The sequence below is a fragment of the Lytechinus variegatus genome, chromosome 13, assembly GCF_018143015.1.
Source record: "Lytechinus variegatus isolate NC3 chromosome 13, Lvar_3.0, whole genome shotgun sequence".
Classification (NCBI taxonomy): Eukaryota; Metazoa; Echinodermata; class Echinoidea; order Temnopleuroida; family Toxopneustidae; genus Lytechinus; species Lytechinus variegatus.
In genome coordinates, this window is record NC_054752.1 from 8,577,050 (window position 1) to 8,602,425 (window position 25,376).

General features: G+C 36.2%; 1 protein-coding gene across 1 annotated transcript; it reads left to right on the plus strand.

The window, feature by feature from the left end:
* Positions 1-45: 45 nt before the first annotated feature.
* LOC121426285 (26S proteasome non-ATPase regulatory subunit 11B-like) lies at positions 46-15,905 on the plus strand. The gene is made up of 11 exons (XM_041622521.1): positions 46-178; positions 3,045-3,146; positions 3,809-3,933; positions 4,386-4,515; positions 5,382-5,493; positions 8,051-8,133; positions 9,360-9,504; positions 10,972-11,095; positions 13,321-13,482; positions 14,256-14,307; positions 15,376-15,905. Exons 1-11 carry the CDS (start codon positions 100-102, stop codon positions 15,516-15,518), a joined length of 1,257 nt encoding a protein of 418 aa, XP_041478455.1. The 5' UTR covers positions 46-99; the 3' UTR covers positions 15,519-15,905.
* Positions 15,906-25,376: the final 9,471 nt, after the last annotated feature.

Here is a 25,376-nt window from a genome sequence, read left to right on the forward strand (position 1 = left end):
AGATTTATTAGACTGGCAGCACCGAGGGATCGAGTTGAAACATTTTCTTCAGCTAAAATTCAACTGTGATGACTTGTGAATTTACGTGCTGCAGCCAAAATGGAAGGAGAGTTTGAAAAAGCAACAGCTCTAATTTTGACAGATACTAATGCCGCCCTGGCAATTTTTCACAGTATTGGTAAGAAGTTGTCGTTTTATTAATAGTATTATGCTGGTTTAAGTTACTAGATTATGACCAGTATTGTTTGGTTCGTCAGTGACACTGCTCTGTGTTGGATTTTTTTCTACACTACCATGACTACAGTCCCAAACATGCGTTTCCATGTCCTGGTCACGATTCTCAGTTTCGCTTGAACTAAATCATTGATTTGATTCAGTGGATCATTGATTCAAGGCCCTACTTATACTTTAGTCTTTACCGAGGTCAGGGCAAATAATTTTGAAAGTCTTTAAAGGAGGAAAGAATGGACATGATTGATGGAGTAGGTCTAAAGAGAGAATGAAAAGAATGTATAAAGGAAAGAAGAAAATGCCAAATGGATGAACAAAAAGAGGAGAGAAAGGGAGAAATAAGCAAAGAAAATTTTAAGGAAAGAAAGAAGGAAGGAAATCAGAAAAAAGAAAGAAATGAAGAAGGAATGTAAGAAAAAGAAGTAAGGAAAAAGAAAGAACAGAGAGAGAGTGAAAGGATCAGGAAAGAAAGCTACGAAAGATGGAAAATAAAGATAGATGGAACAAAACAGAGCCAAAAAAGTACATGTAGGAAGGACAGAAGAAAGGATTAGGAAAGAAGGATTGAAAAGAGGAAGAAAGCTCAAACTTAAAAAAAATCCAATCAAACAAAAATGTTATTGATATTTGTTTTGTTTTTTTAGATATATATGAAAAAATTGTTTTAAAAATGAAATGTTTTAGGAATGAATAAAACTTTGTCAAAGTGAAACATTGTCAAACTTTTTTGCTGCATCATCACATTAGCAATATCAAGAGCCTTTCTCTCATCAAAAATACCTACTATTATGTAGGGACATGACAGTAATTTTCTGTAATTTCGCGGAATTCATGGAAACAGCCTTTTGAAAGTAACTTTTTAAATGGAAAATCATGGAAAAGTATTTTTCCTCAAAATGCACAGAACAGGAACAGAAATTACTCCAAAATACAAATATTTACTGGCCGCAAAACACGATCTCACTTCGCTATAATCATGAAAATCCAAACATCATGACTGCACTTGACTCTATCCGATGATATATCGAAAACATTCACAAGTGCAAGCTCAATTTTAGCAAAGTACCAACGTAGAAGGCAGCACACGGCCGTGTGTTGCTGCCTTCTACCTTTGAAGATGTATAGCACAATATCGAAATAGCGGATAGGCAAAAGACGTTGACTGCTCAGAACTCGCATGTCCAAAAAGCCCCAAAATTATCAATAAAACTTCATCCAACCCTAAGATAGTGGTAATAATGTAAAAGGTGAGGATGCATTTATGCTAATTATGATTGTTAAAAGATGTTATGTAATCATTTACATCTAACGAAGACAGATAGAGAGTTTTTGGTACAGTGGCTGATACAATGCCAATACAAGTATTGTGTCATCGCTATAATGCATACAAAATGCGTATTGATGATGTTCTTTTGTTGATAGTTATTGACATCGGTATGATATTTGTAGTGATATGTCAAAAGAGATTTTTCTTAACGATAACAGCCCTATCACATGCACACATCTTTCTTCCAACTACAAGTTCGCACTGATCATTCACGACTTGCTCCTCAGATCACATAACCAGATCAGTAATCTGAGAAACCATATAATTATAAAAAATTCCCGCCAATTTTGTGATTATTTTAGTTGAAAAACTATTTTTAATGTGAGATTGTTCACACTGATTTTGAGTTCGATCGGGATGTGCAGGTGTGCACAGCAGCATTGAGAACCAACTGTACGTGCTCCTGCATACCTGTACCTGCCATACAGGCGGGAGGCCCAGCAACCAGCTACATGTATATTTATTGCTGACTTTGTTCGTGTGTGTGTTTGTGTATAGACCAAAGAAAATGGCGCAAACTGGCTTGCAATTCAAGTTGAGGGAAGTTGTTAACTTTGTTTTTTTTTTCTATATCTCTATTCTGTATTTTACTTGTGAAATATGGGAAAACTTTGTAAAGTTTCATTTTACAGGGAGAATTTTGCTTCCCTGATTCGGGCAAGTAGTTTTTGTTTTTACTTCAAAACACTTGCCTGACTCTAACTTTTACTTGCCTTTGGTAATTGGGCAAGCGCTGATGTAGCACCCTGATCCATGTTATTTCCTAGTCTCGCCTGCATAGCAGAGCAAGAGTTTAGACCTTTTCCTTTTTTTTCTGTGACCTTTCTTTTTCTTTCTGTGGGTCCTTTCATATTTTCTTTTTTTAAATTTCTTCCCTTCCCTTATTTCACTTTTTTTCTTTCTCTCTTTTCTTTCTTTCCTTTAACTTTCATTTATTTCTTTTCTTCTCTCTTTCCTACATTCCATCTTTCATTTATTCTTTCTTCCCTTTTTGATTTCATTTCTTTCTATCTTTCTCCCACTCTTTCCTCCCTCCCTCCCCTCCCTTCCATCCTTCCTTCCATCTCATTCTTCATTCCTTCTCTCTATCTTTCCTTCCATCCCTTTTTCCATTTCCCCTCTTCCCTTCTTTTCTTTTCTTTGTATTTTTTTGTTGGTGAGAAAATCATTACTTTGATAATATACATTTAATGAAAAAACAAAAATTGTACAATGTAAATACAAAAATAACATTTGAAATTGAATTATTAAATTGAATATAGATAAGTAGAAATAAAAGAAAAGAAGAAGAGAGTAAGAAAATGCCTTTTCTATGGGCAAGGGCTCACAAAAGTAAAATTCAGTGCTATTGCCCAGAGGCATGCGAGCCCTCACAGAAAAACCATTATCAAAGTATTGCACATTCCAGTATATACAATTTAATGTTATTAAATTTAAAACAACATGTTATAAGTTTGGTGGTTTGACTATTTGTTTTTCTATGTAGTCAAGCAAGATGTGGACGCAGATAACGAAGACGGTGTCAGGATCAAAGAACAGAGTATCATGGAACTTGGCAAACTCTTAGCCAAGTCGAAACAGGCTGATGGTAAGAGTACACGATCTATTTTGAATTATTTTTAAAAATCTTTTTGATTTTTTTTCACATTCTGACAATATTTAGCACTTAGACTTTATTGACCAAGAACAGTTTAATAGCCTGAATTTTATTCGTGTCTGTGCATTTTCCTTCATTTTCTGATTTCATCTGTTTGATCTCTCATATTTTTTTCTGTTTTACTTCTTAAGTTTTTCTGACTCGATCTTTTGATCTATATCCCTTATTTTGATCTCTGATCAGTTTATATCTTTTCTTAATACTTTTGCCATGATCATGTTTTTATTTATGTATTCTTCACTTTTAGATAGTATGTTGTTCATTTGGTTTTTATAAAGCATCAGGTCCCCTGTTGAGTATTTACAAAATTGAATCACTTTAGTATTAAAGAACAAGATTTTGAGAAGACTTTGAAAAGATTCAACAAGGATACCAGTTTTGAGGCCTATGAGAATGCTATTCCACAGCGCTTATAATTGGTGAAAACTCTGAAGTTAAATTTTCATGCATACATGTTTTAATTTTGTTTGTTTGTGTTTTCTTAATAAGTGTATTGTTTCCCTCCTAGTTTTGATATACAGTGCAACTCATTTTCCTGGTACATTTGAGTCTAACTTACATTGTTGCCTTTCATCTGTCTTTGATCTTTTTAGAACTTGGTGGCTTGATAAAGTTCACCCGTCCCTTCCTGGCGATGGTAAGCAAGGCCAAGGCAGCTAAACTAGTAAGAGGCATGGTGGACCTGTTCTTAGATATGAATGCAGATACGGGGAAAGAGGTAAGTGGCTGTTGCACTAACATGTTTTGTAGACCTCTTTTGCTGTCAAGCATCATTTGTATGGAGAATAAGGCTGAATTGTTATGTCATGAAAAGAAATGTTTAAACATTGTAAATGAATGGGCGATTCGTTTAACCTTTGTGCAAAAGAGGAAAAGGGTTGAAAAAACAAAAAAATCGCGAAAAACACCCTTGAAAATCCCCCAAAATGTTAGTGATGTATCTGATCTGGAAAGGCATGCCAAAAGATGATAGTTCAATATTTCCTGACATGCAAATTAATTCACTCTACTGGCATGTGAGGGCACTAGAATAGTCTGACTCATCATCTAATAACAATTGTTTAACAAATTCCTTTAGTATGTAGTTGTACTGTATTAGTTTTAGATATTTTTAAAAAAGTGTTGCAATCTTCCTTTTGGTGTAGTATTTAATTATGTTTTTATTCTTAGATTGAGCTTTGTCAGGAGTGTATTGACTGGGCCACCAACGAGAAGAGGGTGTTCCTACGTCAAGCTTTGGAAGCCAGATTGATCGCTCTTTATCACGATACCAAGAAATATACAGATGCACTGTCAGTGGGTGAGTCCGGGAAGCAGCTTTTCATGGAACAAATTGTCATTGATTTTCACTGACAAATGATATAAGCTACTGAAATCCTTGCATCTGATTGGCTGGGAGCGAATTTGGCAGGGGAAATCACAGACTAGATGCTGCAGGAAACAATCTCCTGCAAGTAGCTGTTTGTAGACACTGCCAAAAACCAAAAGAAAGAACATATTAAAACATTTGAATTCTAAATTATTGTAAATTCTGTTTGATTCTCTATGAAATATCACTTTGTGTGAGATTAATCATTTGGTTTCATGACTGAAATAATTTTAGAATTAAAAATCTTGAAAAGAAGTCATATTCTATTTTTTCTTGCATTTGTGTCATTCATATGAACTGATTTCAGGTATTAGATTACTATTGCTTGATATCTTCTCGTATTGTGATTATAGCGTCACTTCAATGTTTCACAAAGTTCTGATAACAATGTTACCAACTGCCAAAAAGGTCAGACCTCTCCTCAATCAACTTTCTGCCATGTATGAATGACAGGCTAGCTGACAGGTATAGCAATATGTGAATTATATAAGCCTTGAGAAATTGCTAATGGAGACCGATCACTATGGCTAGTTTTAGTTTCTGACCTCGAGACTCAAGAGAGTATTGTTTTTAGCAACATAAAGGGTGAAATTTAAAGTTTTGTATGATCAAGATGAATTCTAGGCAAATGATAAGTGAAAGTACACACATGCAAGGCATATGCTAACAAGGACACATTCTTAATGGGACGTAATACACTTCAATATTTAAAGCGATCTTCAAATGTCTTTGCTGGAAGCATTGGTTGAAGTGCTATCGTACAATACTCTTTTAACTTTGTTTTTGTGTTGTAACAGGCTCCAGGTTACTGAAAGAACTGAAGAAGTTAGATGACAAAGCTTTGCTCGTTGAAGTCCAGCTCCTAGAAAGTAAAGTGTATCATGCTCTCAGCAATCTTCCCAAAGCCAGGTAAGATTACCCTCAAGGTTTTATCTCAATATACTAATGTATGAATTAGGTGAGAGGCACTTACTGAATTAATGCCCCTCCAAGGAGTCGAATATCCCTCGGTAGTACGTGGTGTCCAGCGAAGGTCTAGAGGTCCTGTTTGTTGCTGCTGAACACGTACTTGACTTGACCTTCACTCTCCAGACACAGAACTCTTACTGATTAACCTTGACACTGACTCTTGGTCATCAGGGGTATATATTTGGGGGTATTGCAGGTGCGCCGTGCTTAAGGTTCACTAATGCACGGAGGTGAGTGCGGGGCTATTAATTGACTATATAGCCTGTTAAAGGGGAAGTTCACCCTGAAGAAAACTTTGTTGTAAAAATAGCAGAAAAAATAGTAAAAAATATTGGTGAAGGTTTGAGGAAAATCCGTTAAAGAGTAAGAAAGTTATTAGAGTTCAAAATTTTGGATTTGTGACGTCATAAATGAGCAGCTGCCCCATGTGTTATGTAATATAAAATGTATGAATTTCAAATTTTGTATGGTTCCTGATGACTTAATTTTGTTTTCTTTTCATGATCGGATGTGAAATGATTTGTCTATTGATATTCAAAAGTTACAGTGAAAACCATTTTCAATTTTCTGAGAAAATGACATTTCATTGATGTTTTACCATTCGCTATGTAGGAATGCTGCTCGCATATGACGTCACAAATCAAATAATTGAAATTCTAATAACTTTTTCATTATTTGATGAATTTTTCTCAAACCCTTCAGCAATATTTTTTATTATTTTTTCTGCTATTTTTACAATAAACTTTTTGTCAGGGTGAACTTCCCCTGTAAGTAAGGTGACATTGTCTAATGACCCTTTATGCAACAATACAGTTCGACCTCTCACGTTGGGACAAGCACTAATTCAGATGAGGGATTTATCTGGATCTGGGAGACCCAATATTCAATACACACAGCCGCCTCCGCAATGGTAGCTGCACGTGATCTATTGTAGTGGGCGTACAGACAGTATTCACTGCAGTGTCAGTGCAAATTATAGGCGGTATTTTTACGGAAATGAAATCGATTGGTGGCCAAAACTCTTGGATAACTTACCTGCTGAAATGATTGAGGTATACATTGAGCATAATGTACCTCGAAAGAATAGAATGACTCGCTGAAACAAACTTAGAAATTTGGATCGATGCGGCTAGTATCGCAGCTTCGCAAAATCAACCATTGGTAGATTGTATGCTCAAATATGATAGATGGCGCTGTCGGCATGTTGAGGCCTAGCGTGCACTAGCTGGCGAGACATCTTTTTTTTCCTGAAAAAAGAGATCTCTAACGTGATACAATGGTTGCGCTGCGCCCTAATTTACTGGAAAATTATTCTGTCTAAGTTCTTTCGGTGATTTGGGTACGATACTTTCATAAAAATAATGTAGTTGTAGGTAGACTATATTGGAAAATGTATGTAATCAAAGTCAGTTTGCATAGGAATTTTGAGTTTAGAATGAAATCTCACATCCCCATGTACTAGATTAAAAAAAAGAAAAAAAATCTCGGCAAGTGTGCGTCTGGATAATAGAGAGATCCGGATAAGGGGAGGCCGGAGGAGAGAGGTCGGACTGTACGTGGTCCTCTTGCTCTCAGCAATCTTACCAATCAACTGTAGTTGGTTTATGTTTAAATTGTTCCCAAAGCTGTACGGTTTAACTTGTAAATAAATTGTGGTTGCAAGGATGGTAAAATGGCTCTGAATGCTAAGTCTCATTGAGACCTCTAATATACTTTCCACACTACTTTTTTTCCTTAACACCGGGAAATTGGTGGGGCTAAGGGGGGGCCTTAGCCCCACCAATTTCTTGGGGTTAAGCTTAGGCTTAGCCCAATTTGTTTTCTCACTACGTTTTAGCAAAATGGGCTAGCACGGTTAATAGTGCTGTACTATCTGGCCCAAAACTGGGCTAGGGAAAAGTAGGGTTAAGCAGTAGCCAATCACAGAAGTCGAAATTGCACGTCAATCACACTCTGTATGGTAAAATCATCAATATTAATGAGCTGTGGGATAGTCCGGTGTTAAAGGCGTTAACCCCGGCTAAGTAGATAGTATGGGGTAAAGAAATAGTGTGAATAAAAAATAAAGATAGTATGGGGTTAAGGATAATCTGGGGTTAAGGAAATGCAATTGGAAAAGCATACAAATCTGAACTAAAGACCCATCTTTTCCAGTAACTTCGTGAATAATGTGTGACATATTGGGGAGCTGGCACTTTTTAATGTTTTTTTTACTGATAAATGGCGGTATACAAATGCTGTTCATCATCATCATCATGCTTTCAGTACAAATTTCACATCATGTAAGAAACCTTTTCAACCTAGATGCATGGTCAGACAATTCAGTAGCATTTTTCATTTTCAAAGTGATAATGAAGCACGTTTCTTTTAGCTCTAAAAGGGTCAGGTATTCATAAATCATATAATTCAATATTTTCATTTTTTTACCCCCGAACCAAACTAAGCAATATTTAAATATAAAGTACAACCTCTCAACTTGTCTTTTTCACACATTCAGGGCTGCATTGACTTCAGCTAGGACTACAGCCAATGCCATCTACTGTCCACCTAAGCTTCAGGCAGCTCTAGATATGCAGTCAGGTAATGGATTAAGATTTTCAATAATAATAGTAATAATAGTCAGTTTTTACATATAAAGTGTTAAAAGCTATAGTGGATGGCAGTAGTCGGGCCCAACAGGCACAGAAGATATCTGGGCCACATCTTACCAAAAGTTACGATTGATCCAATCAGTCGTAACTCTATGAAAAAATCCATCAATGTCGTAATTTTTTCTACAGGAAATTTGCAAAATGTCCTCTGTAAACAAAGGAGAACACACCAAATTGTCAAATCAATGAATTTATGGATACACATATCTAGAATTTTCTTTGGAACAAACAAGCATTTTTATATGTTGACGTTGCTGGCCGTCCATAGTTGCGATTGATCAGATCAATCACAGTTGTTTGTAAGACGGGGCCCAGATCACCACTCATGAAAAACGCTGCTTCTAACACAACCACTAATTTCAAATGAAAAGTGTGTCAAAACTAACTCCTTTCAAAGAGGAATTGCACTTGTGTTCATTACCATCTTTAATTTTTATTATTTGCATATTTTACATTCAACATCATTATATTTGATAAATATTAGTATACTTTCAAAGATTTTCTAATTTCAGATTGTTATTACTATGTTGTTCTTTCACTTTGGCTGTAAGACAAACTTGGCCTGAAAAAAAACTTTGTAATGCTGTGAAATAGCAACCAACACTAAATGAGTGTAGCTAGAACACTGTACATATACAGTATAACTACATCTCCATGTACGTCAGAGTGTAAAGAAAAGAAAAAGAAGTGTTACTGAGTTCACTTTCTTGAATTTAGGTAGATTTTGAATAAGAACGTTTTAAGAGCTGTTCTGAATAAAAATTTGTAGCGAAAATATACCCTGGGTAGAAGACTGACTTTAATAATGGTAGACAAAATTTCGACAGTGAAAACAAAGATGGAATTTCATATGTTTTTGTTTCAGCTTTGTTGTTTTAAACATAATTGCATTTTTCTTATTGGCTAATAATTAAAATACCACTTGAATTTCCTTGTCAAGCCTTAGGCACAGTACCCTAAAAGCTGTTAAATGTTTCACTACTGTTAGAGTCTGCCTTTCTTGCCTCAATTTATATATTCAATCCTCGAAATACTTGTAGAAAATATGAATTAGTTAAGGGCTCTGTTTCATTAATTACAATCAGTTGCTTGTGAGCTTGTTAAAATATCCAGGTGACTAATTCAGAGCATCCTTATACGAATCCTCCTTTTCAGGTGTTCTACATGCTGCAGATGAGAGAGATTTCAAGACGGCTTTCTCCTATTTCTACGAAGCTTTTGAAGGCTACGACTCGGTGGACAACCCCAAGGCAATCGATGCCTTGAAGTACATGTTACTCGCAAAGATTATGTTGAATTGGTAAATGAAGATTACCTGTTCTTTATGTTTGGAATCACTCATTTGTCAAATGTGAAGAACTGTTCTCCAAAAGGGTTTTTCTCCCTCTCTCTGAAGCAAAAAAAAAAGAAAAGAAAAGAAGCTATTTGTAAGATATTGAAGAAAATCATATGCTATTTTTTATGTGATATTATACCCTTATAAACCCTGCAAATCCACCCTCCACCACTACAATCCCATTTTGTAAAAGGGAAATCTAATTTGGAGGACCAACTACTACCTACCAAGAATTAGACCATTCAGAACAGTTCACTTTGATTTTTTTTTTTTCTAAGTTCAACCGGTCTGAAAATCTTATTGGCTGAACAGTGTGAAAAATTGTGATTAAGAAAAGGAAAGGGTGCACATGTTGTGACTCCTTATGCATTGCAAAATTATTCTAGGAGTTTTGCGGATTCTTTTTATATGCTTTATTGATGCTTTAGCATTCATGTTGTTCCACCTCCCTTTCCTAGCCTGTAGTCCCCAAAAATGGAATATTCAAGCATAATAATATTCCACATTTATATAGCGCTTAAAATATTGGAACGACGTCTCTAAGCGCTTTACAGACATACTATTACCCAGGTCATCAGATCCTTGAATGCCCGCATACCTTCTCCACTCCCTGGGGGGCATTCCAACAAGAGTTCTAAGACTCAATTGCTAGGCATACTACATATAGGCTTTCACATCCTACCGGGTACCCATTTAACACCTGGGTGGAGAATGGCAAAGTGTGGATTAACGCCTTGCCAAAGGACGCTAGGCCATGGTGGTATTCAAACACACGACCTCTGATTACAAGGCGAGAGTGAGAACTGCCACACCACGACACTTGCATTATACATCCAGTCTCAAATTGACATAATTTTTTTACATGCATAGCACCTGAAAACTCAATTTCTTTCTTATATCATCAAAGATTCATTTTGGTGCATGTGAATACAGCTGGGCCCCGTCTTACAAAGAGTTACGATTGATCCAATCAACTGTAACTTTATGGAAATCCATCAGTGTCATAATTTTTTCTATAGGAGATTGGCACAATGTCCTTTGTAAACAAAGAGAGGCGCAGTGAATTTTCAAGAAAAAACAATGCATGAATATACATCATAGTTAGAAAATATTTTGACCAAACATGCATAGTACATGTTGACGTTTCTGGCTTTCCATAGTTGCAATTGATCGGATCCATTGTGAACTTTTTGTAAGATGGGGCCCTGGTAAGGAGTTATGTTTACAAATTCTGGGTCCCATTTCATAAAGACTTGTTATACTCACAAATGCACAATTTCTATCACAAATTGACTATCGGCCAGTCAGATTGAAGGATTTCAGTAGCTTTTAACCATTATTGCAAAGTTCTTTATAACAAGTTTTATGAAACATGCACCTGATCATAATAATACTCATCCTTTTTCTTGTGTTGTCAATATTGTATTCCAGTGCTGATGATGTGCAATCAATAGTAAGCGGGAAGCTTGCTCTCCGTCATGCGGGACCGAGTGTAGAAGCCTTGAAGAGCATAGCAAATGCCAGCAAGAATAGGTCACTATCAGAGTTTCAAACAGTAAGTACAGCCGATTGCTTATCTTCTTTTACGTAATAATTTCAAAGGGTCATCTCTGTGAAGGAAATGAAATATTGTAAGCTGTTTTAAGTTTTGACCTTTTGAATGTAAGTTTTGACCTTGGAGCTTTATTTAAGAAGCTATTGTATTATTTTTTATTACAATTCACAACTTTCTGACAGAGCAAGATTGGTTTTTCAATATTTTTTAATTTTAATGTGTAACATTAAAAAATGTGCAATACATTTCCCAGTAAAAGGAAGCTTTTTTAATCAATCTATGCGCGTAAGCACGTTGGAATTTTATTTTATGTCATGCACTACATTGTCATCTTTTAAGGTTTTATTGAAGAGACAGCTCTTCTCTTCCTATTCATTGTAACTCTATTTTAAGTACCTATGTATCATGCGTGTCATGGTGTGTGTATGTGTGTGTGTTTGTATTGTAACATGTGTTTTCTTTTCCTTGTTTTTGGGGACTATGACTTACAAGTGTTTTAACTTTCATATTAGTCTCCAATTTCATTCATTACATTAAATCTCGATTGTTGCATGTTACTTTGTTTACATTTTTAGCTCATCCGGCCCAAAGGGCAAGATGAGCTTATGCTGTGGCGTGGCGTCCATCGTCCGTCGTCTGTCGACAATTTCAAAATGCTACTACTTCGCCATTTCAAGTCTGATTTCAGTTCTGTTTGCTTTATATGATAGCACTAGGTGGGGCATTCAAAACTTCTACACAGAATTTTGAAATTCATTAAATATGCTAATTTATGCGCATTTGTCAAAATTCACAAAAAATGCTACTTCTTTTTTTGTTGAGCGATTTTGATTTTTTTGCTTCCATCTGGTAGAGCTTCATAAGGTTCACCAAACTTCTACACAGAATTTTGAAATTTTGACCAGAACAATTTTTATGCTAATATATGCGAAATTAATTTATGCATATTGTTAAAAATTCACATAAAATGCTTCTTCTTCTTTATTTGTAAATATTTTCAAAACTCACAAAAATTGCTTATTTGTTGATTGATTTTGGTTATTTTTGTTCCATCTGAGAGCTACATTAGGTTCACGAATGTTCTACACAGAGTTAAGAAATTTTGACTAGATAATAATTGATACTCAATTCATATGAAATTTATTCATAGATCACAAAAAATGCTTCTATATCATTTCTTCATCAATTTCAACTCTATATCCTCAATTCATGTCACCAATATAATTCACTACAGTGTCAACTCGGCTGAAATTAAAATTGTGTTAAATTGTGTTGCGAGATGCCGGATGAGCTCCACATCGTTGATGTGCTAGTATGATTTTATGATTGAAATAAATTGAATTGAATCCACATTTTTGATGATTGTTTTACTTGTATTACGTCAGAGTGACATCACATTGGTTCAAGAATGGTGCCAGAATAAAGCTTATGGCATGCCTTTCCCATTCCCGCAATTAAAGGAGAATGAAACCTTTGGAACAAGATAGCTTGTGTGAAAACGGAAAAATCAAAGAAACAGATCAACGAAAGTTTGAGAAAAATCAGACAAATTATGAAAAAATTATGAGCATTTGAATTTTGCGATCACTAATGCTATGGAGATCCTCACATTGGCAGTGCGACAAAGATTTGTGATGTCACTTGTAAACAACTCTCCCCATTAGTTTCGTATATATTTTACTTAAATTGGCTCTTTTATCACATCTATCAGTAGATCATGTGTTCTTTCTATAGGACATGTAATACAGATTTATAAAGAATACATCAAGAGCTTGTATCAACCTAAGAAAGAGCAAAAATATACATTTTAGGGGTATTTTATAGTCCATCAAAGGGAACGTTGTTCACATGTGACATCACACATCCGTGTCGCATTGCCAATGTGAGATCTCTATAGCATTAGAGATCGCAATATTCAAATGCTCATGACTTTCTCATTATTTGAATTGATTTTTCTCAAACTCTCGTTGATCTGCTTCTTTGATTTTTCTGTTTTGACACAAGCCTATTTATTAGTTACAAAGGTTTCATTCCCCTTTGAATAGAATGGCAGGAAAATTGAGAACAGGTTGATATAAAAAAGTGATTGAAAAATAGATGAAGAGATTGATTGCATAAATTTTGAATAAATAGGGAATAAAGGAATATAATTTACAAATAATGCACAGATGAATTAAGACATGAATGAATGGATGAATAAATCAATATATTTTCATTTGTTGTAGACTCTTCAGAAGTATCCCTCGGAGCTTCAAGAGGATCCAATCATCAACGCCCATCTAGCATCGCTCTATGATAACCTCTTAGAGCAGAATCTATGCCGTATCATAGAACCGTTCTCCAGGGTACAAGTTTCTCACATAGCAAGCATCATTAAGCTACCCTTGGTAGGTTTCCTTGTCTGTTTTTAAAGGGAGTCTTTCACAAAGAGCTGGATGTGACTTATGTGGCATTGCAAGAAACTTGCAATCAATTGCAAGTCAATTTTCAGCCCCTAAATCCATCCTATGTCTTGCAATTAATTGTGAACTTATGATTGATTGGTAATGTGCTTCTTGAAACAAGGAAGTGTGATCTGATTTGCTGCAGCTAAAATTGATCTATTGATTGTAAAATTGCAACAGAAAATTTGCATTTGATTGCAAATATTTTCTTCCAACACCCCCTAAGAGTCATGTTTAGGTGGTAACGTGCTTCTGTGATGTAATGCTTAATGTTATTGATGAATATGTAGTCGTGCATATACCCCGATCCATGAACTGATCAACATGATGAAACATTGTATACCACTTGCATTTTGGAATTTAAGTGCAATGTTTAGTCATACTTAGATCTTTGTGTTTGTGTGTACAATTATGGCAAAACTTTGCACAAGTTGACCCCTGTGGGACTACAAATATATTTTTGACTAAAGAGAGTTTGGGATCTAAAGAGGTAAATAGCAATGTATTTTATTTTTCAAAATCTATGAAGATAAACGAGCAAATAAGCTTAACAAAACAAACAAAAAATTCTCTTTATCAGTTATAAGGTGATTAGAGAATAACTTTCAGTTGGGATTGAATGTTTCTGCTTTTGAAAGTTCAAATAAGTCCATCCTTACATTTGTCTTACATGAAATACCAAATGATTGATACTTTTCTTTTATTCCATCTTACAGGATCTTGTGGAGAGAAAGTTGTCACAAATGATTTTAGACAAGAAATTTCATGGTAAGTTTGGCTTGTTGCCCCAATCATCGGTTGATCTGTATTTCCCTTAGCTGCCTAACTTTCCCACCTGAATGCACCTTTAAAGGGGAAGTTCACCCTGAAGAAAATTCTGTGTAAAAATATTGGTGAATGTTTGAGGAAAGTCTTTCAATGATAAGAAAATTATTAGAATTTTAAGTTTATGATTTGTGAGATCATATGTGAGTAGCTGCCCCATATGTTCTGTAATATAATATGTATAAATTTCAATTTTTCAATGGTTCATGAAGACAAAAAAAAAAATCATTTTTTCAGGAGTGGGTGTGAAATAATTTTGTCTTTTAATATACGGAAGGTACAATAAATACCATTTTTATATTTTTGAGAAAATGACATTTCATTCATTTTTTTTTATTCATAATACATGGGATGCTGCTGGCATATGATGTTGCAAATAAAAAAATTAAAAAAGTCTTTGATGGTTTTCCCTTAAACCTTCACCAATATTTATTATTAATTTTTTCTATTTTTTTTTACAATAAACATTTGTCAGGGTGAACTTTCCCTTTAAGGTGTCTACCATGGAAACTTTCATTTTGATTGGGTGTAATATTCATAGCCTTTGGTTACACTAAATTTATTACGTATTTTGTTGCTTTGGCTGTCTGGTCTTGGCCAAAATTCATCCTGGGCATGATTCAGACCAAGTCAAGACCATTCTATGTACATCAGGGTTCAAAGAGAGCGTCGTTGGGCTTATCTAGGTCTAGTTGTTCTGACTCTTGCCTTTAAAACAGAGGGTCGTGGGTTCGAATCCTAGCCGTGGCGTGTTTTCCTTCAGCACGAAATTTATCCACACTGTGCTGCACCCAACCCAGGTGAGGTAAATGGGTAACGGCAAGAAATAATCCCTCAAAGAGCTGTGTGCACCTGAATCAATAGCCTAGCTTAGCCGGGTAATAACAATAGCAGGGCCCGCTGGGAGAACAGTTTCCGGAAGTGAAGTGGCTACCCTGGGTATATATGCCACTATTATTATTATTATTATTAAATGTTCAATCCTTTTCACTCTTTTCTCTCGTTCTCCAGGTATTCTCGACCAGGGTGAAGGTGTACTGATTGTCTTTGAGGAACCCGTTATTGACCAAACCTACGAGATGGCTCTAGAAACCATCACAAACATGGGCAAAGTGGTAGATGCCCTTTATCAGAAGACCAAGAAGCTCTATTAAGTCTTTTGTATCCATTTGGTCTACTTCCAGTTTGGTCTAATCTGCTGATCGTCCTTCTCCACCATGGCAATTGGTGTACTTTCTCTTCGACTGAATTACCATTCGTTCCATCCATCATTAACTGTAGTTTAGTCCAATGTCCAGATGGACAAATTTCCACTTGGGCTAATTATTATTGTGCACTTTATCAAATGAAAATTTGGTTCATACACAGTTCATCTAATCGTTTAGACTAAGTGGTATTAGACCTAGTGGATGAGGGAAATGGGTACAGCATAACTGAAAATAGAAGAACTGGTGCATGGGCTAAGAGGCAGCTAGACCGAATGGTTAGCTGATGAGCTGAGGAACTGTAATAAGACCATGCGGGATGAGAAAAAAGTGATACATAGACCAACTGGGTGTAGAACAAATAACATTTTACCTATTAGATTGTGTAGCACTAAGAAGGCATCAGAAACCATCAATTCCAGGCTATCTTTGCCCCGATACGTGAAATATGTGGTAAGTGAAATTTGAGTGGAGTTTTGTCTTCAAAAGTTTGAACTTTATGGGAAATGTGGATATTCTGTCTCCCTGATGTGACCCTTTGTCGATCACACTACCAACTAACTTGGCAAATCCATTGAGAATATTTCATTGGTAATATTTATCATTTGAAGATGTAAGCTCTTCAGATTGCAGTTTGAAAGTCACTTTAGCAAGTAACTTATCAAAAGACCCATTTGATCATTCAGGGGCCGCGGAACCGGGGGGGCTTCAGCCCCCCACTTTTTTCCAAAACTGTGTACAAAAACGTAAAAATGACCATATAATTGTGATTTTTAGCATGGTCAGCCCCCCACTTTTGGCTCAGCCCCCCCACTTTGAAAACCGTTCCGCGGCCCCTGATCATTGACTGAATTATATATAGAATTGAATTGGAATGAAAAAGAAAATAGTTTTTACGACAAAACATACTGTATGTATATCTTATTTGTGGTCATATGACATCCCAGTCGAAAGTTTTCCATGTAATAGATCAGGGGTCCATTGCAAAAAAGAGTTGTGTTTAAACACAAATAAACAAAGATCAACTGCCGGTCCCTAATACATGCATTCCATGGGTTGAAAGTCAAGTTGTGTTTGAATATTGGAGTTGGGATTGCTTACAAATCTTCCTGCAACGGGCTCCTGTAATAAACGGATGTCTACAGACCAAATGTGTGCCATTTATCGTTTGAGGTGGATATTTGAGAATTCTGAGGTGTGTCGTAGTACTCGGCAGTCAGCACCACAGCCAAAACTCCATTCATGGTCACTTTATTGAAATTCATGTGGGTAACAGCTTTCATAAGGACTGAATTATTATTAGCTGACCCCCGGACTTTGTGAAACAGCATTGGAAATACATGTTTTGGAGATAACTTTGGGAGCAAGCAAATTCTGGGTCCCATTTCATTAGAAAGTCGCTGTGATAGCAACTCTTATTGGAATGTCAACGTTCATTGGAAGAGCCAATCAGGAGCAGAACTTTCAACGTTGTCATGGTAGTTGACATTCCTGCAAGAGTTGCTGTAATGGCAACTTTTTATGAAATGGGGCCCAGGTGTACTAGCAAGAAATTCTCATCAACAAATAACTTTTCAATCCCTGTTTATAACTTGACCACAATTGAGCAAAACAGGAAATACTTTTCAATGTATTTGCAAGTAATCGCGACAACTCTTGGGCTCGAATTCACAAAGGTGGTTTTGAAAGCCCATGGTTGAATCCATGGTTTATGCAGATTTCCTGTATAAATTACGCTTAATTTAGCGCGTATCTGGTGCGTGTATAAAAAATTCCAATTCTGTTGTGCGCTTTTGTCACAGTGCGCCAAATTGACGCCTGTTACCATGGTTAGATACGCTATTTTATTAATGAGTCCACTGTTTTTATTCATGAGTCCACTCTTCAAACAGTGGACTCATGAATGAATTAGCGTATCTAACCATGGTAACAGGCGTCAATTTGGCGCTCTGTGACAAATGCGCGCATCAGCATTGGACATGTTTTATACACGCGCCAGATACGCGCTACATTAAGCGTAATTTATACAGGAAATCTGCATAAACCATGGATTCAACCATGGGTTTTCAAAACCACCTTCGTGAATTCGGGCCTTGATGTTCTTAGCCCGTTGGAGACAGTCGGCATATTTGCTGGATGGGGCCTCAGGAAAATGCATGTAAAAACAATTTAATCCAGTCCCCCATGGGTTAAATATAGATTGACGATTTTCTACTCTGAGCAAACCACTAAACGATTTCACCATGCTTAGGTAGCCTAGAATAAACTTAAACTAATAGCCGTGAAACATTGTCTTCATTCACTGTACATATATGTATATGCATTGATAGGTTGATACTTGTCTCCAAGTATTCAGTGATGATTTCCTTTTGTAATGTTTATTTGTTTCTTTCCATTTGAAACCATGGAAAGTAAAATGTACATGTATCTCAGTAATGATTAAAATCAGACTTTTGCAATGTCGCCCTTTTCTATTCTTTATGTGTAATTCTTTATTTTTCAGTTCTTTGTTTTTGTGATGTTGTTATGCCCGACAATATTCACTGAGGCTTGATATGACTTTTCAGGATATCCTTTCTAACATCCTTTCTAACATTCTATTTTTAGAAATTTTCATTCTAATTTTTCAGAGTTTTTACAACATACAACCCTTTTCCATAATAGTTACTTAACGTAGCCATTCAAAGGTAACCTAGTTGAAACTTGGAGTCCATATTAAAGGGATATGAGGTAAGGGGTAAAAGGAAAATGAGGTGGGAAGACTAGACTAGGAAGTTTACCTGAAACACCCTAACAACAACAGTGTAAGAAGTATATTTTTGTTGATTATTTGTGTTTGAAAAGCAATAAAAAGTAAAACAAGCGAAAAAAGAGCCACCGACAAATAGGCGTCAAAAGATAGCAAGGAGGCGATTATCACAGCGTTCGCCCCCAGGCGTCAGATGATAAAAGGGGCGTAGTTTTAGTAGTTGGCCCCAAGCATCGATTTTCCGAAGATACGCCACTGCTATACTGTAACAACGCATTTCGTATCAGAGGACTTGCATTGGTAGGAAAGCAAGTCAATTGTTTACATGAATGAGATTATGAGATCGAAGTACGAACGAATCTTTTTTATCGCAGAGATGGAGGAGCGAAGAAAACATGGGGAGGGGAAATTCTCTTGGGGGAATATTAAGACTACAAGACGCATTAATTAAAATTTCATTAACGTTGGCCTTCTTGAGTATAATTCCCTGTCATCGATCACGCCACCCTGCTTTATTTGTTTACGACCCAGCAGCCACGCCCACCACGCATGCGTTGAGCACGTGCATGGATGCAATCCGCGCCTCCAGCGCTCCTTCATATTACTCTGACCTTTTCGAGATGTCGAGTGCATCGGTTCCCCCGGGCCTGGAGGGTCCCCTCTCTCTTCTTTTCTGTTCCAGTCATACCGACGAAATCGACTCCAAACCGACTGATATTATGTCATTGGAAATAACGTGATGGCTGTGATCGGTCTGGAGGCGGTTTGATCAATGTGGCTTTGGCACTTGAATGGAGGATGGAGGATTCTGAGGAATGATTTCATTACCCTGGTGGAGTGAAAATGAAGAGACGGTACATTATTGTCAAATACAGATGATCATGACTGGAGACAATGTCCCTAATCTATCTTAGGAGGATAAAGTCCTCAATGATTAAATTCATAAGTCGAATTTATCTTCGATTAGCTGCAATGGAAATACTAGTATTATAGGGGTCGCTCTTTGTGTCAAGTCATGAGTCCCAGAAGATTGCAATTAATATTTCGATAATTTGAAAATGTTCCGCCCTCATACGCATATCTAAACTCATAAGGAATGAATGTTTGCCTCTGATTATTTTCTTTCATTTCTTTGTTATATATCATGATTATTCCTGCTGTCTGTCCCTAATACCTTATGTTTTCTTTATATATTTTACATAGAAAATGTATATTATATTAAACGTCTTAATGATTGGGCCGTATGTAAATTCTATTAGCTTGTAGAGGTGTAACGGTTGAAATGGCATATCTAAAGGCGCTTTCCCCCACACCGTCACTTGTTGTTTTTAAAGTGGGAAGTAGGACCCACGCCACATTTCATTAATTCTTGGCCTACATCAACCGAATTAATCAAAGGCATTGCTGATACAGGAATAACAACCTTTTATATAAACCCAAAGCAAACTAAATTCACAGAGCTTTTTAAAGTGTAGCCCCGTTAAATCACTCTTTTTCCAAGTTCAAGTATGTTTCAAACTTGCTCCCCTACAGGATTATCTCTTAGGAGGTTAGGTATATTGCCACTTCAATCTCGATGTCCCCCACCTGTCTCCCTTTTCGATGTGCACATCTTCACTTTTAACTTAAATCACATTTGAAGCTTAAGTGCATGATTTAGCAGAGTTGATTGCTTTTCGTTATTTTCTTGTTGCTGTGAATTGCCACGGTTAATGAAAGCACGTCATGTTACAAAACGGAATGCGAATGCTTTTAAAATGTTCATCGGCGTGCTCTCTCATATTTCTATTTTCTACTTAAATTTTTGACCACAGACTTGCCTAGGGATGGGAGGGGGGGGGGGGCTTGTGGACCGGGCTTTATTGGATGCCATGGACCTAAAAGGTTTCTCGACCTAGGAAATAAACAAAAGGAACAATAATAGAAAGGTAAAAGGGTAAAATAAGATGTCCAAATCCATCACCAAATTAGATTTTGGCGTTCAAAATATCAAAGATTGCTCATACGCTAATTAGTGGCCCCCTCAAATTTCTGGTTCATTACGCTACTGCCCGTCCGCTTTTTCTCTTCTATTATGTTGTCTCTTTATACATCGACCCATCCCCTCCCCCGCTCGCTCTTTCTCTCCTCTCTCTTTCCCACTCATTCTCGCTACCCTTTCCCCTTTCCTTTATTTTTCTCTATTTCCATTTTCTTCTCTACCTTCCCGCATTCCTTTTATCTTTCCCTCTGGTCCTCTCAATCCAGTCTGCTATCCTGGGGCCCGTTGCAGAAAGAGTTGCAATCAATCGCAACTCTAAAAAATCACGCGCAACTTGATATTCAATCCTTGATTCAACCAATCAACAGCGCGCATTTGGGAAGTTGCGATTGATTTTTTGACTTGCGTTTAAACGTAACTCTTTCTGCAACGGGCCCCTGTTAGCCCTTGGCTAACCCTTCTTCCCTACCATCAAAACCAATGCGCAATATTTATCGAGATTCTGTGTAAGATCGAACTTCTCCTTTGCAATGCACAATGTTACCTATAAACAGGGGGTGATTGAACCATAAAAAGATTCAAATTGACATTTCTCCGTGCACGCTGGAACATGGTACCTTTTTCGATTGGTGGCAAGAATAAAATGCATCCCAAACAAGAATGCTGACAGTGTTAAAGGGTGCCGAATTGAAACCCCTTTTCTCTTAGTCTAAAGCCACAGTGAATGTAATTATATAATTCTTTTGGAAAATAAATCGAATTTGAATTTTGAACTTGAAGTACATTCCGTATGATTGTTCAAAGAAAATAAAAAACTGAAATTTATTCCTATACTTGAAACATTGTAGCCCCACTATGGAAGCTTAAAAGTGCCACCGAGATGTTGAGATAATTATCTCGGGAAGTCGACATCTTGATAGCATAAGATAAGATGACGAGATCCCAGATCTCATCATGTCAACATCTTTAAGAAGAGATGATGAGATGACAAGATCCTGGATCTCATCATGTTGACATCTTTTGGAAGAGATGATGAGATGACAAGATCCCGGATCTCATCATGTTGACATCTTGTAGAAGAGATGATGAGATGACAAGATCCTGGATCTCATCATGTTGACATCTTGTAGAAGAGATGATGAGATGACAAGATCCTGGATCTCATCATGTCAACATCTTGTAGAAGAGATGATGAGATGACAAGATCCTGGATCTCATCATGTCAACATCTTTAGAAGAGATGTTGAGATGACAAGATCATCTCATCATCTCATCATCTCTTCTACAAGATGTCAACATGATGAGATCCAGGATCTTGTCATCTCATCATCTCTTCTACAAGATGTCAACATGATGAGATCCGGGATCTTGTCATCTCATCATCTCTTCCAAAAGATGTCAACATGATGAGATCCAGGATCTTGTCATCTCATCATCTCTTCTAAACGATGTCAACATGATGAGATCCGGGATCTTGTCATCTCAACATCTCTTCTAAAAGATGTTGACATGATGAGATCCGGGATCTTGTCATCTCATCATCTCTTCTAAAAGATGTTGACATGATGAGATCCAGGATCTTGTCATCTCATCATCTCTTCTAAAAGATGTCGACATGATGAGATCCAGGATCTCGTCATCTCAACATCTCTTCTAAAAGATGTCGACATGATGAGATCCAGGATCTTGTCATCTCATCATCTCTTCTAAAAGATGTCGACATGATGATATCCAGGATCTCGTCATCTTATCTTTTGCTATCAAGATGTCGACTTCCCGAGATAATTATCTCAACATCTCGGTGGCACTTTTAAGCTTCCATACTAGTCTTCAAATTTTGTGAGTTTTCTATGGAAGCTTAAAAGTGCCACCGAGATGTTGAGATAATTATCTCGGGAAGTCGACATCTTGATAGTAAAAGATAAGATGACGAGATCCTGGATCTCATCATGTCGACATCTTTTAGAAGAGATGATGAGATGACAAGATCCCGGATCTCATCATGTCAACATCTTTTAGAAGAGATGTTGAGATGACAAGATCCCGGATCTCATCATGTTGACATCTTTTAGAAGAGATGATGAGATGACAAGATCCTGGATCTCATCATGTTGACATCTTTTGGAAGAGATGATGAGATGACAAGATCCCGGATCTCATCATGTTGACATCTTGTAGAAGAGATGATGAGATGACAAGATCCTGGATCTCATCATGTTGACATCTTGTAGAAGAGATGATGAGATGACAAGATCCTGGATCTCATCATGTCAACATCTTAAGAAGAGATGTTGAGATGACAAGATCATCTCATCATCTCATCATCTTTTCTACAAGATGTCAACATGATGAGATCCGGGATCTTTTCATCTCAACATCTCTTCTAAAAGATGTTGACATGATGAGATCCGGGATCTTGTCATCTCATCATCTGTTCTAAAAGATGTTGACATGATGAGATCCAGGATCTTGTCATCTCATCATCTCTTCTAAAAGATGTCGACATGATGAGATCCAGGATCTCGTCATCTCAACATCTCTTCTAAAAGATGTTGACATGATGAGATCCAGGATCTCGTCATCTCAACATCTCTTCTAAAAGATGTTGACATGATGAGATCCAGGATCTCGTCATCTCATCATCTCTTCTAAAAGATGTCAACATGATGAGATCCAGGATCTCGTCATCTTATATTTTGCTATCAAGATGTCGACTTCCCGAGATAATTATCTCAACATCTCGGTGGCACTTTTAAGCTTCCATACCCCACAAACATTTTTGTATTGTATGTAAATAAAACTGCGCAAGGATCAAAATCATATGAACTTTTTAAATCTATTCTCACTGATTTATCGGAGCTCTAATTAAAGAAAAAAAAACATTTAAAATTCAAATGAAGATATTGTTTGTTTGGGTAAAGACATCTTGAAGGTCCTTGTATTAGTTATTTTTGCTTTATTTGATATAATATTAGCCGCATGTGAATATATAAGTCTTCAAAGTCTGAATTTTATTAAGAAACAACAGGCAGCTAAAATCTGGATAAATCGAACTGAATTTGAATTTTGAACTTGATCTACATTCCCTATGATGATTCAAAGAAAATAACAACTTGACATCTATTCCTTTATTTGAAACATTGGAGTTCAAAGAAAATAAAAAAAAAACTGACATTTATTCCTTAATTTGAAACATTGGAGTTCAAAGAAAATAACAAACTGACATTTATTCCTATACTTGAAACATTGGAGTTCAAAGAAAATAACAAACTGACATTTATTCCTAGACTTGGAGCCCCCTCAATTATTTTTGTATCGTGTGTAAACCTAACTGCACGAAGAACAAAAATGATATGAACTTTCTTCGCCTATTCCAACCGACTCATCGGAGCTTTGTCTAACAAAAAGAAGCCGTTTAAAATTCAAATGAAGATATTGTTTGTTTGGATAAAAACATCCTGAAGTGCCTAATATTTGTATTTTTTGCTTTATTTATTATAATATTGGCCGCATGTGAAAATACAAGTCTTCAAAGTCTGAATTTTATTAAAAAACAACAGGAAGCCAACATCCGGATGAACCGAATTGTATTTGAACTTGCCTTTTTTAACAACATTCAGTATGATGGTTTAAAGAAAATAACAAACTGATTTTATTCCTATACTTGAAACATTAAAAGCCCCCACAATTATTTCTGTATCGTGTGCAAACCTAACTGCACGAAGAACAATAATGGTATGAACTTTCTTTGCCTATTCCAACCGACTCATCGGAACTCTGTCTAATATAAAGAAGCCGTTTGAAATTCAAATGAAGATATTGTTTGTTTGGATAAAAACATCATGAAGTGCTTTATATTTGTGGTTTTCACTTTATTTAATATAATATTAGCCGCATGTGGAAAAATAAGTCTTACAAATCTGAATTTCATTAAAAAACAACAGGCTGCCAGCATCCGGATAAGTAATAAATAAAGTTTCTTTACCTATTCCAACCGACTCATCTGAGCTCTGTCTTAAAAAATTCAAACAAAGATATTGTTTGTTTGGACAAAAACACCCTAAAGGGTCTATATAAGATATGCTATTTTGCTTTATTTAACATATAAGCCGCATGTGAAAATATAAGTCTTCAAAATCTGAATTTTATTAAAAACCAAAAGGTAGCTCACATCTGGATAAATCGAACGGAATTTGAATTTTGAACTTGATCTACATTCCGTATGATGATTCAAAGAAAATAACAACATGACATTTATTTTTATATTTGAAACATTGGAGTTCAAAGAAAATAACAAACTGACATTTATTTCTATACTTGAAACATTGGAGCCCCCTCAATTATTTTTGTATCGTGTGTAAACCTAACTGCACGAAGAACAAAAATGATATGAACTTTCTTCGCCTATTCCAACCGACTCATCGGAGCTTTGTCTAACAAAAAGAAGCCGTTTAAAATTCAAATGAAGATATTGTTTGTTTGGATAAAAACATCCTGAAGTGCCTAATATTTGTATTTTTTGCTTTATTTATTATAATATTGGCCGCATGTGAAAATACAAGTCTTCAAAGTCTGAATTTTATTAAAAAAACCAACAGGCAGCCAAAATCCGGATGAACCGAATTGTATTTGAACTTGCCTTTTTTAACAACATTCAGTATGATGGTCTAAAGAAAATAACAAACTGATTTTATTCTTATACTTGAAACATTAAAAGCCCCCACAATTTTTTCTGTATCGTGTGCAAACCTAATTGTACGAAGAACAAAAATGATGTGAACTTTCTTTGCCTATTCCAACCGACTCACCGGAGCTCTGTCTAATAATTAAGAAAACCTATTAAATTTCAAATGGAGATACTGTTTGTTTGGATAAAAACATCCTGAAGTGCTTTATGTATGTGGTTTTCACTTTATTAAATATAATATTAGCCACATGTGGAAAAACAAGTCTTACAAATCTGAATTTCATAAAAAAAATAACACGCTGCCAAAGTAAAATTCAATATTATTGCCCACTGAGGCATGCGAGCCCTCAACCAAAACCGCATACATTCGTAATTCCGAAGGTTCGGTTA

What these genes read in the sequence shown, in the direction of transcription:
- LOC121426285 (XM_041622521.1), top strand. Translation starts at nt 100, where the DNA reads ATGGAAGGAGAGTTTGAAAAAGCAACAGCTCTAATTTTGACAGATACT. An exon ending in GCAAAGATTATGTTGAATTG is followed by an intron (nt 9,505 to 10,971) that starts GTAAATGAAGAT and finishes ATTGTATTCCAG; the next exon opens with TGCTGATGATGTGCAATCAA. An exon ending in CACTATCAGAGTTTCAAACA is followed by an intron (nt 11,096 to 13,320) that starts GTAAGTACAGCC and finishes CATTTGTTGTAG; the next exon opens with ACTCTTCAGAAGTATCCCTC.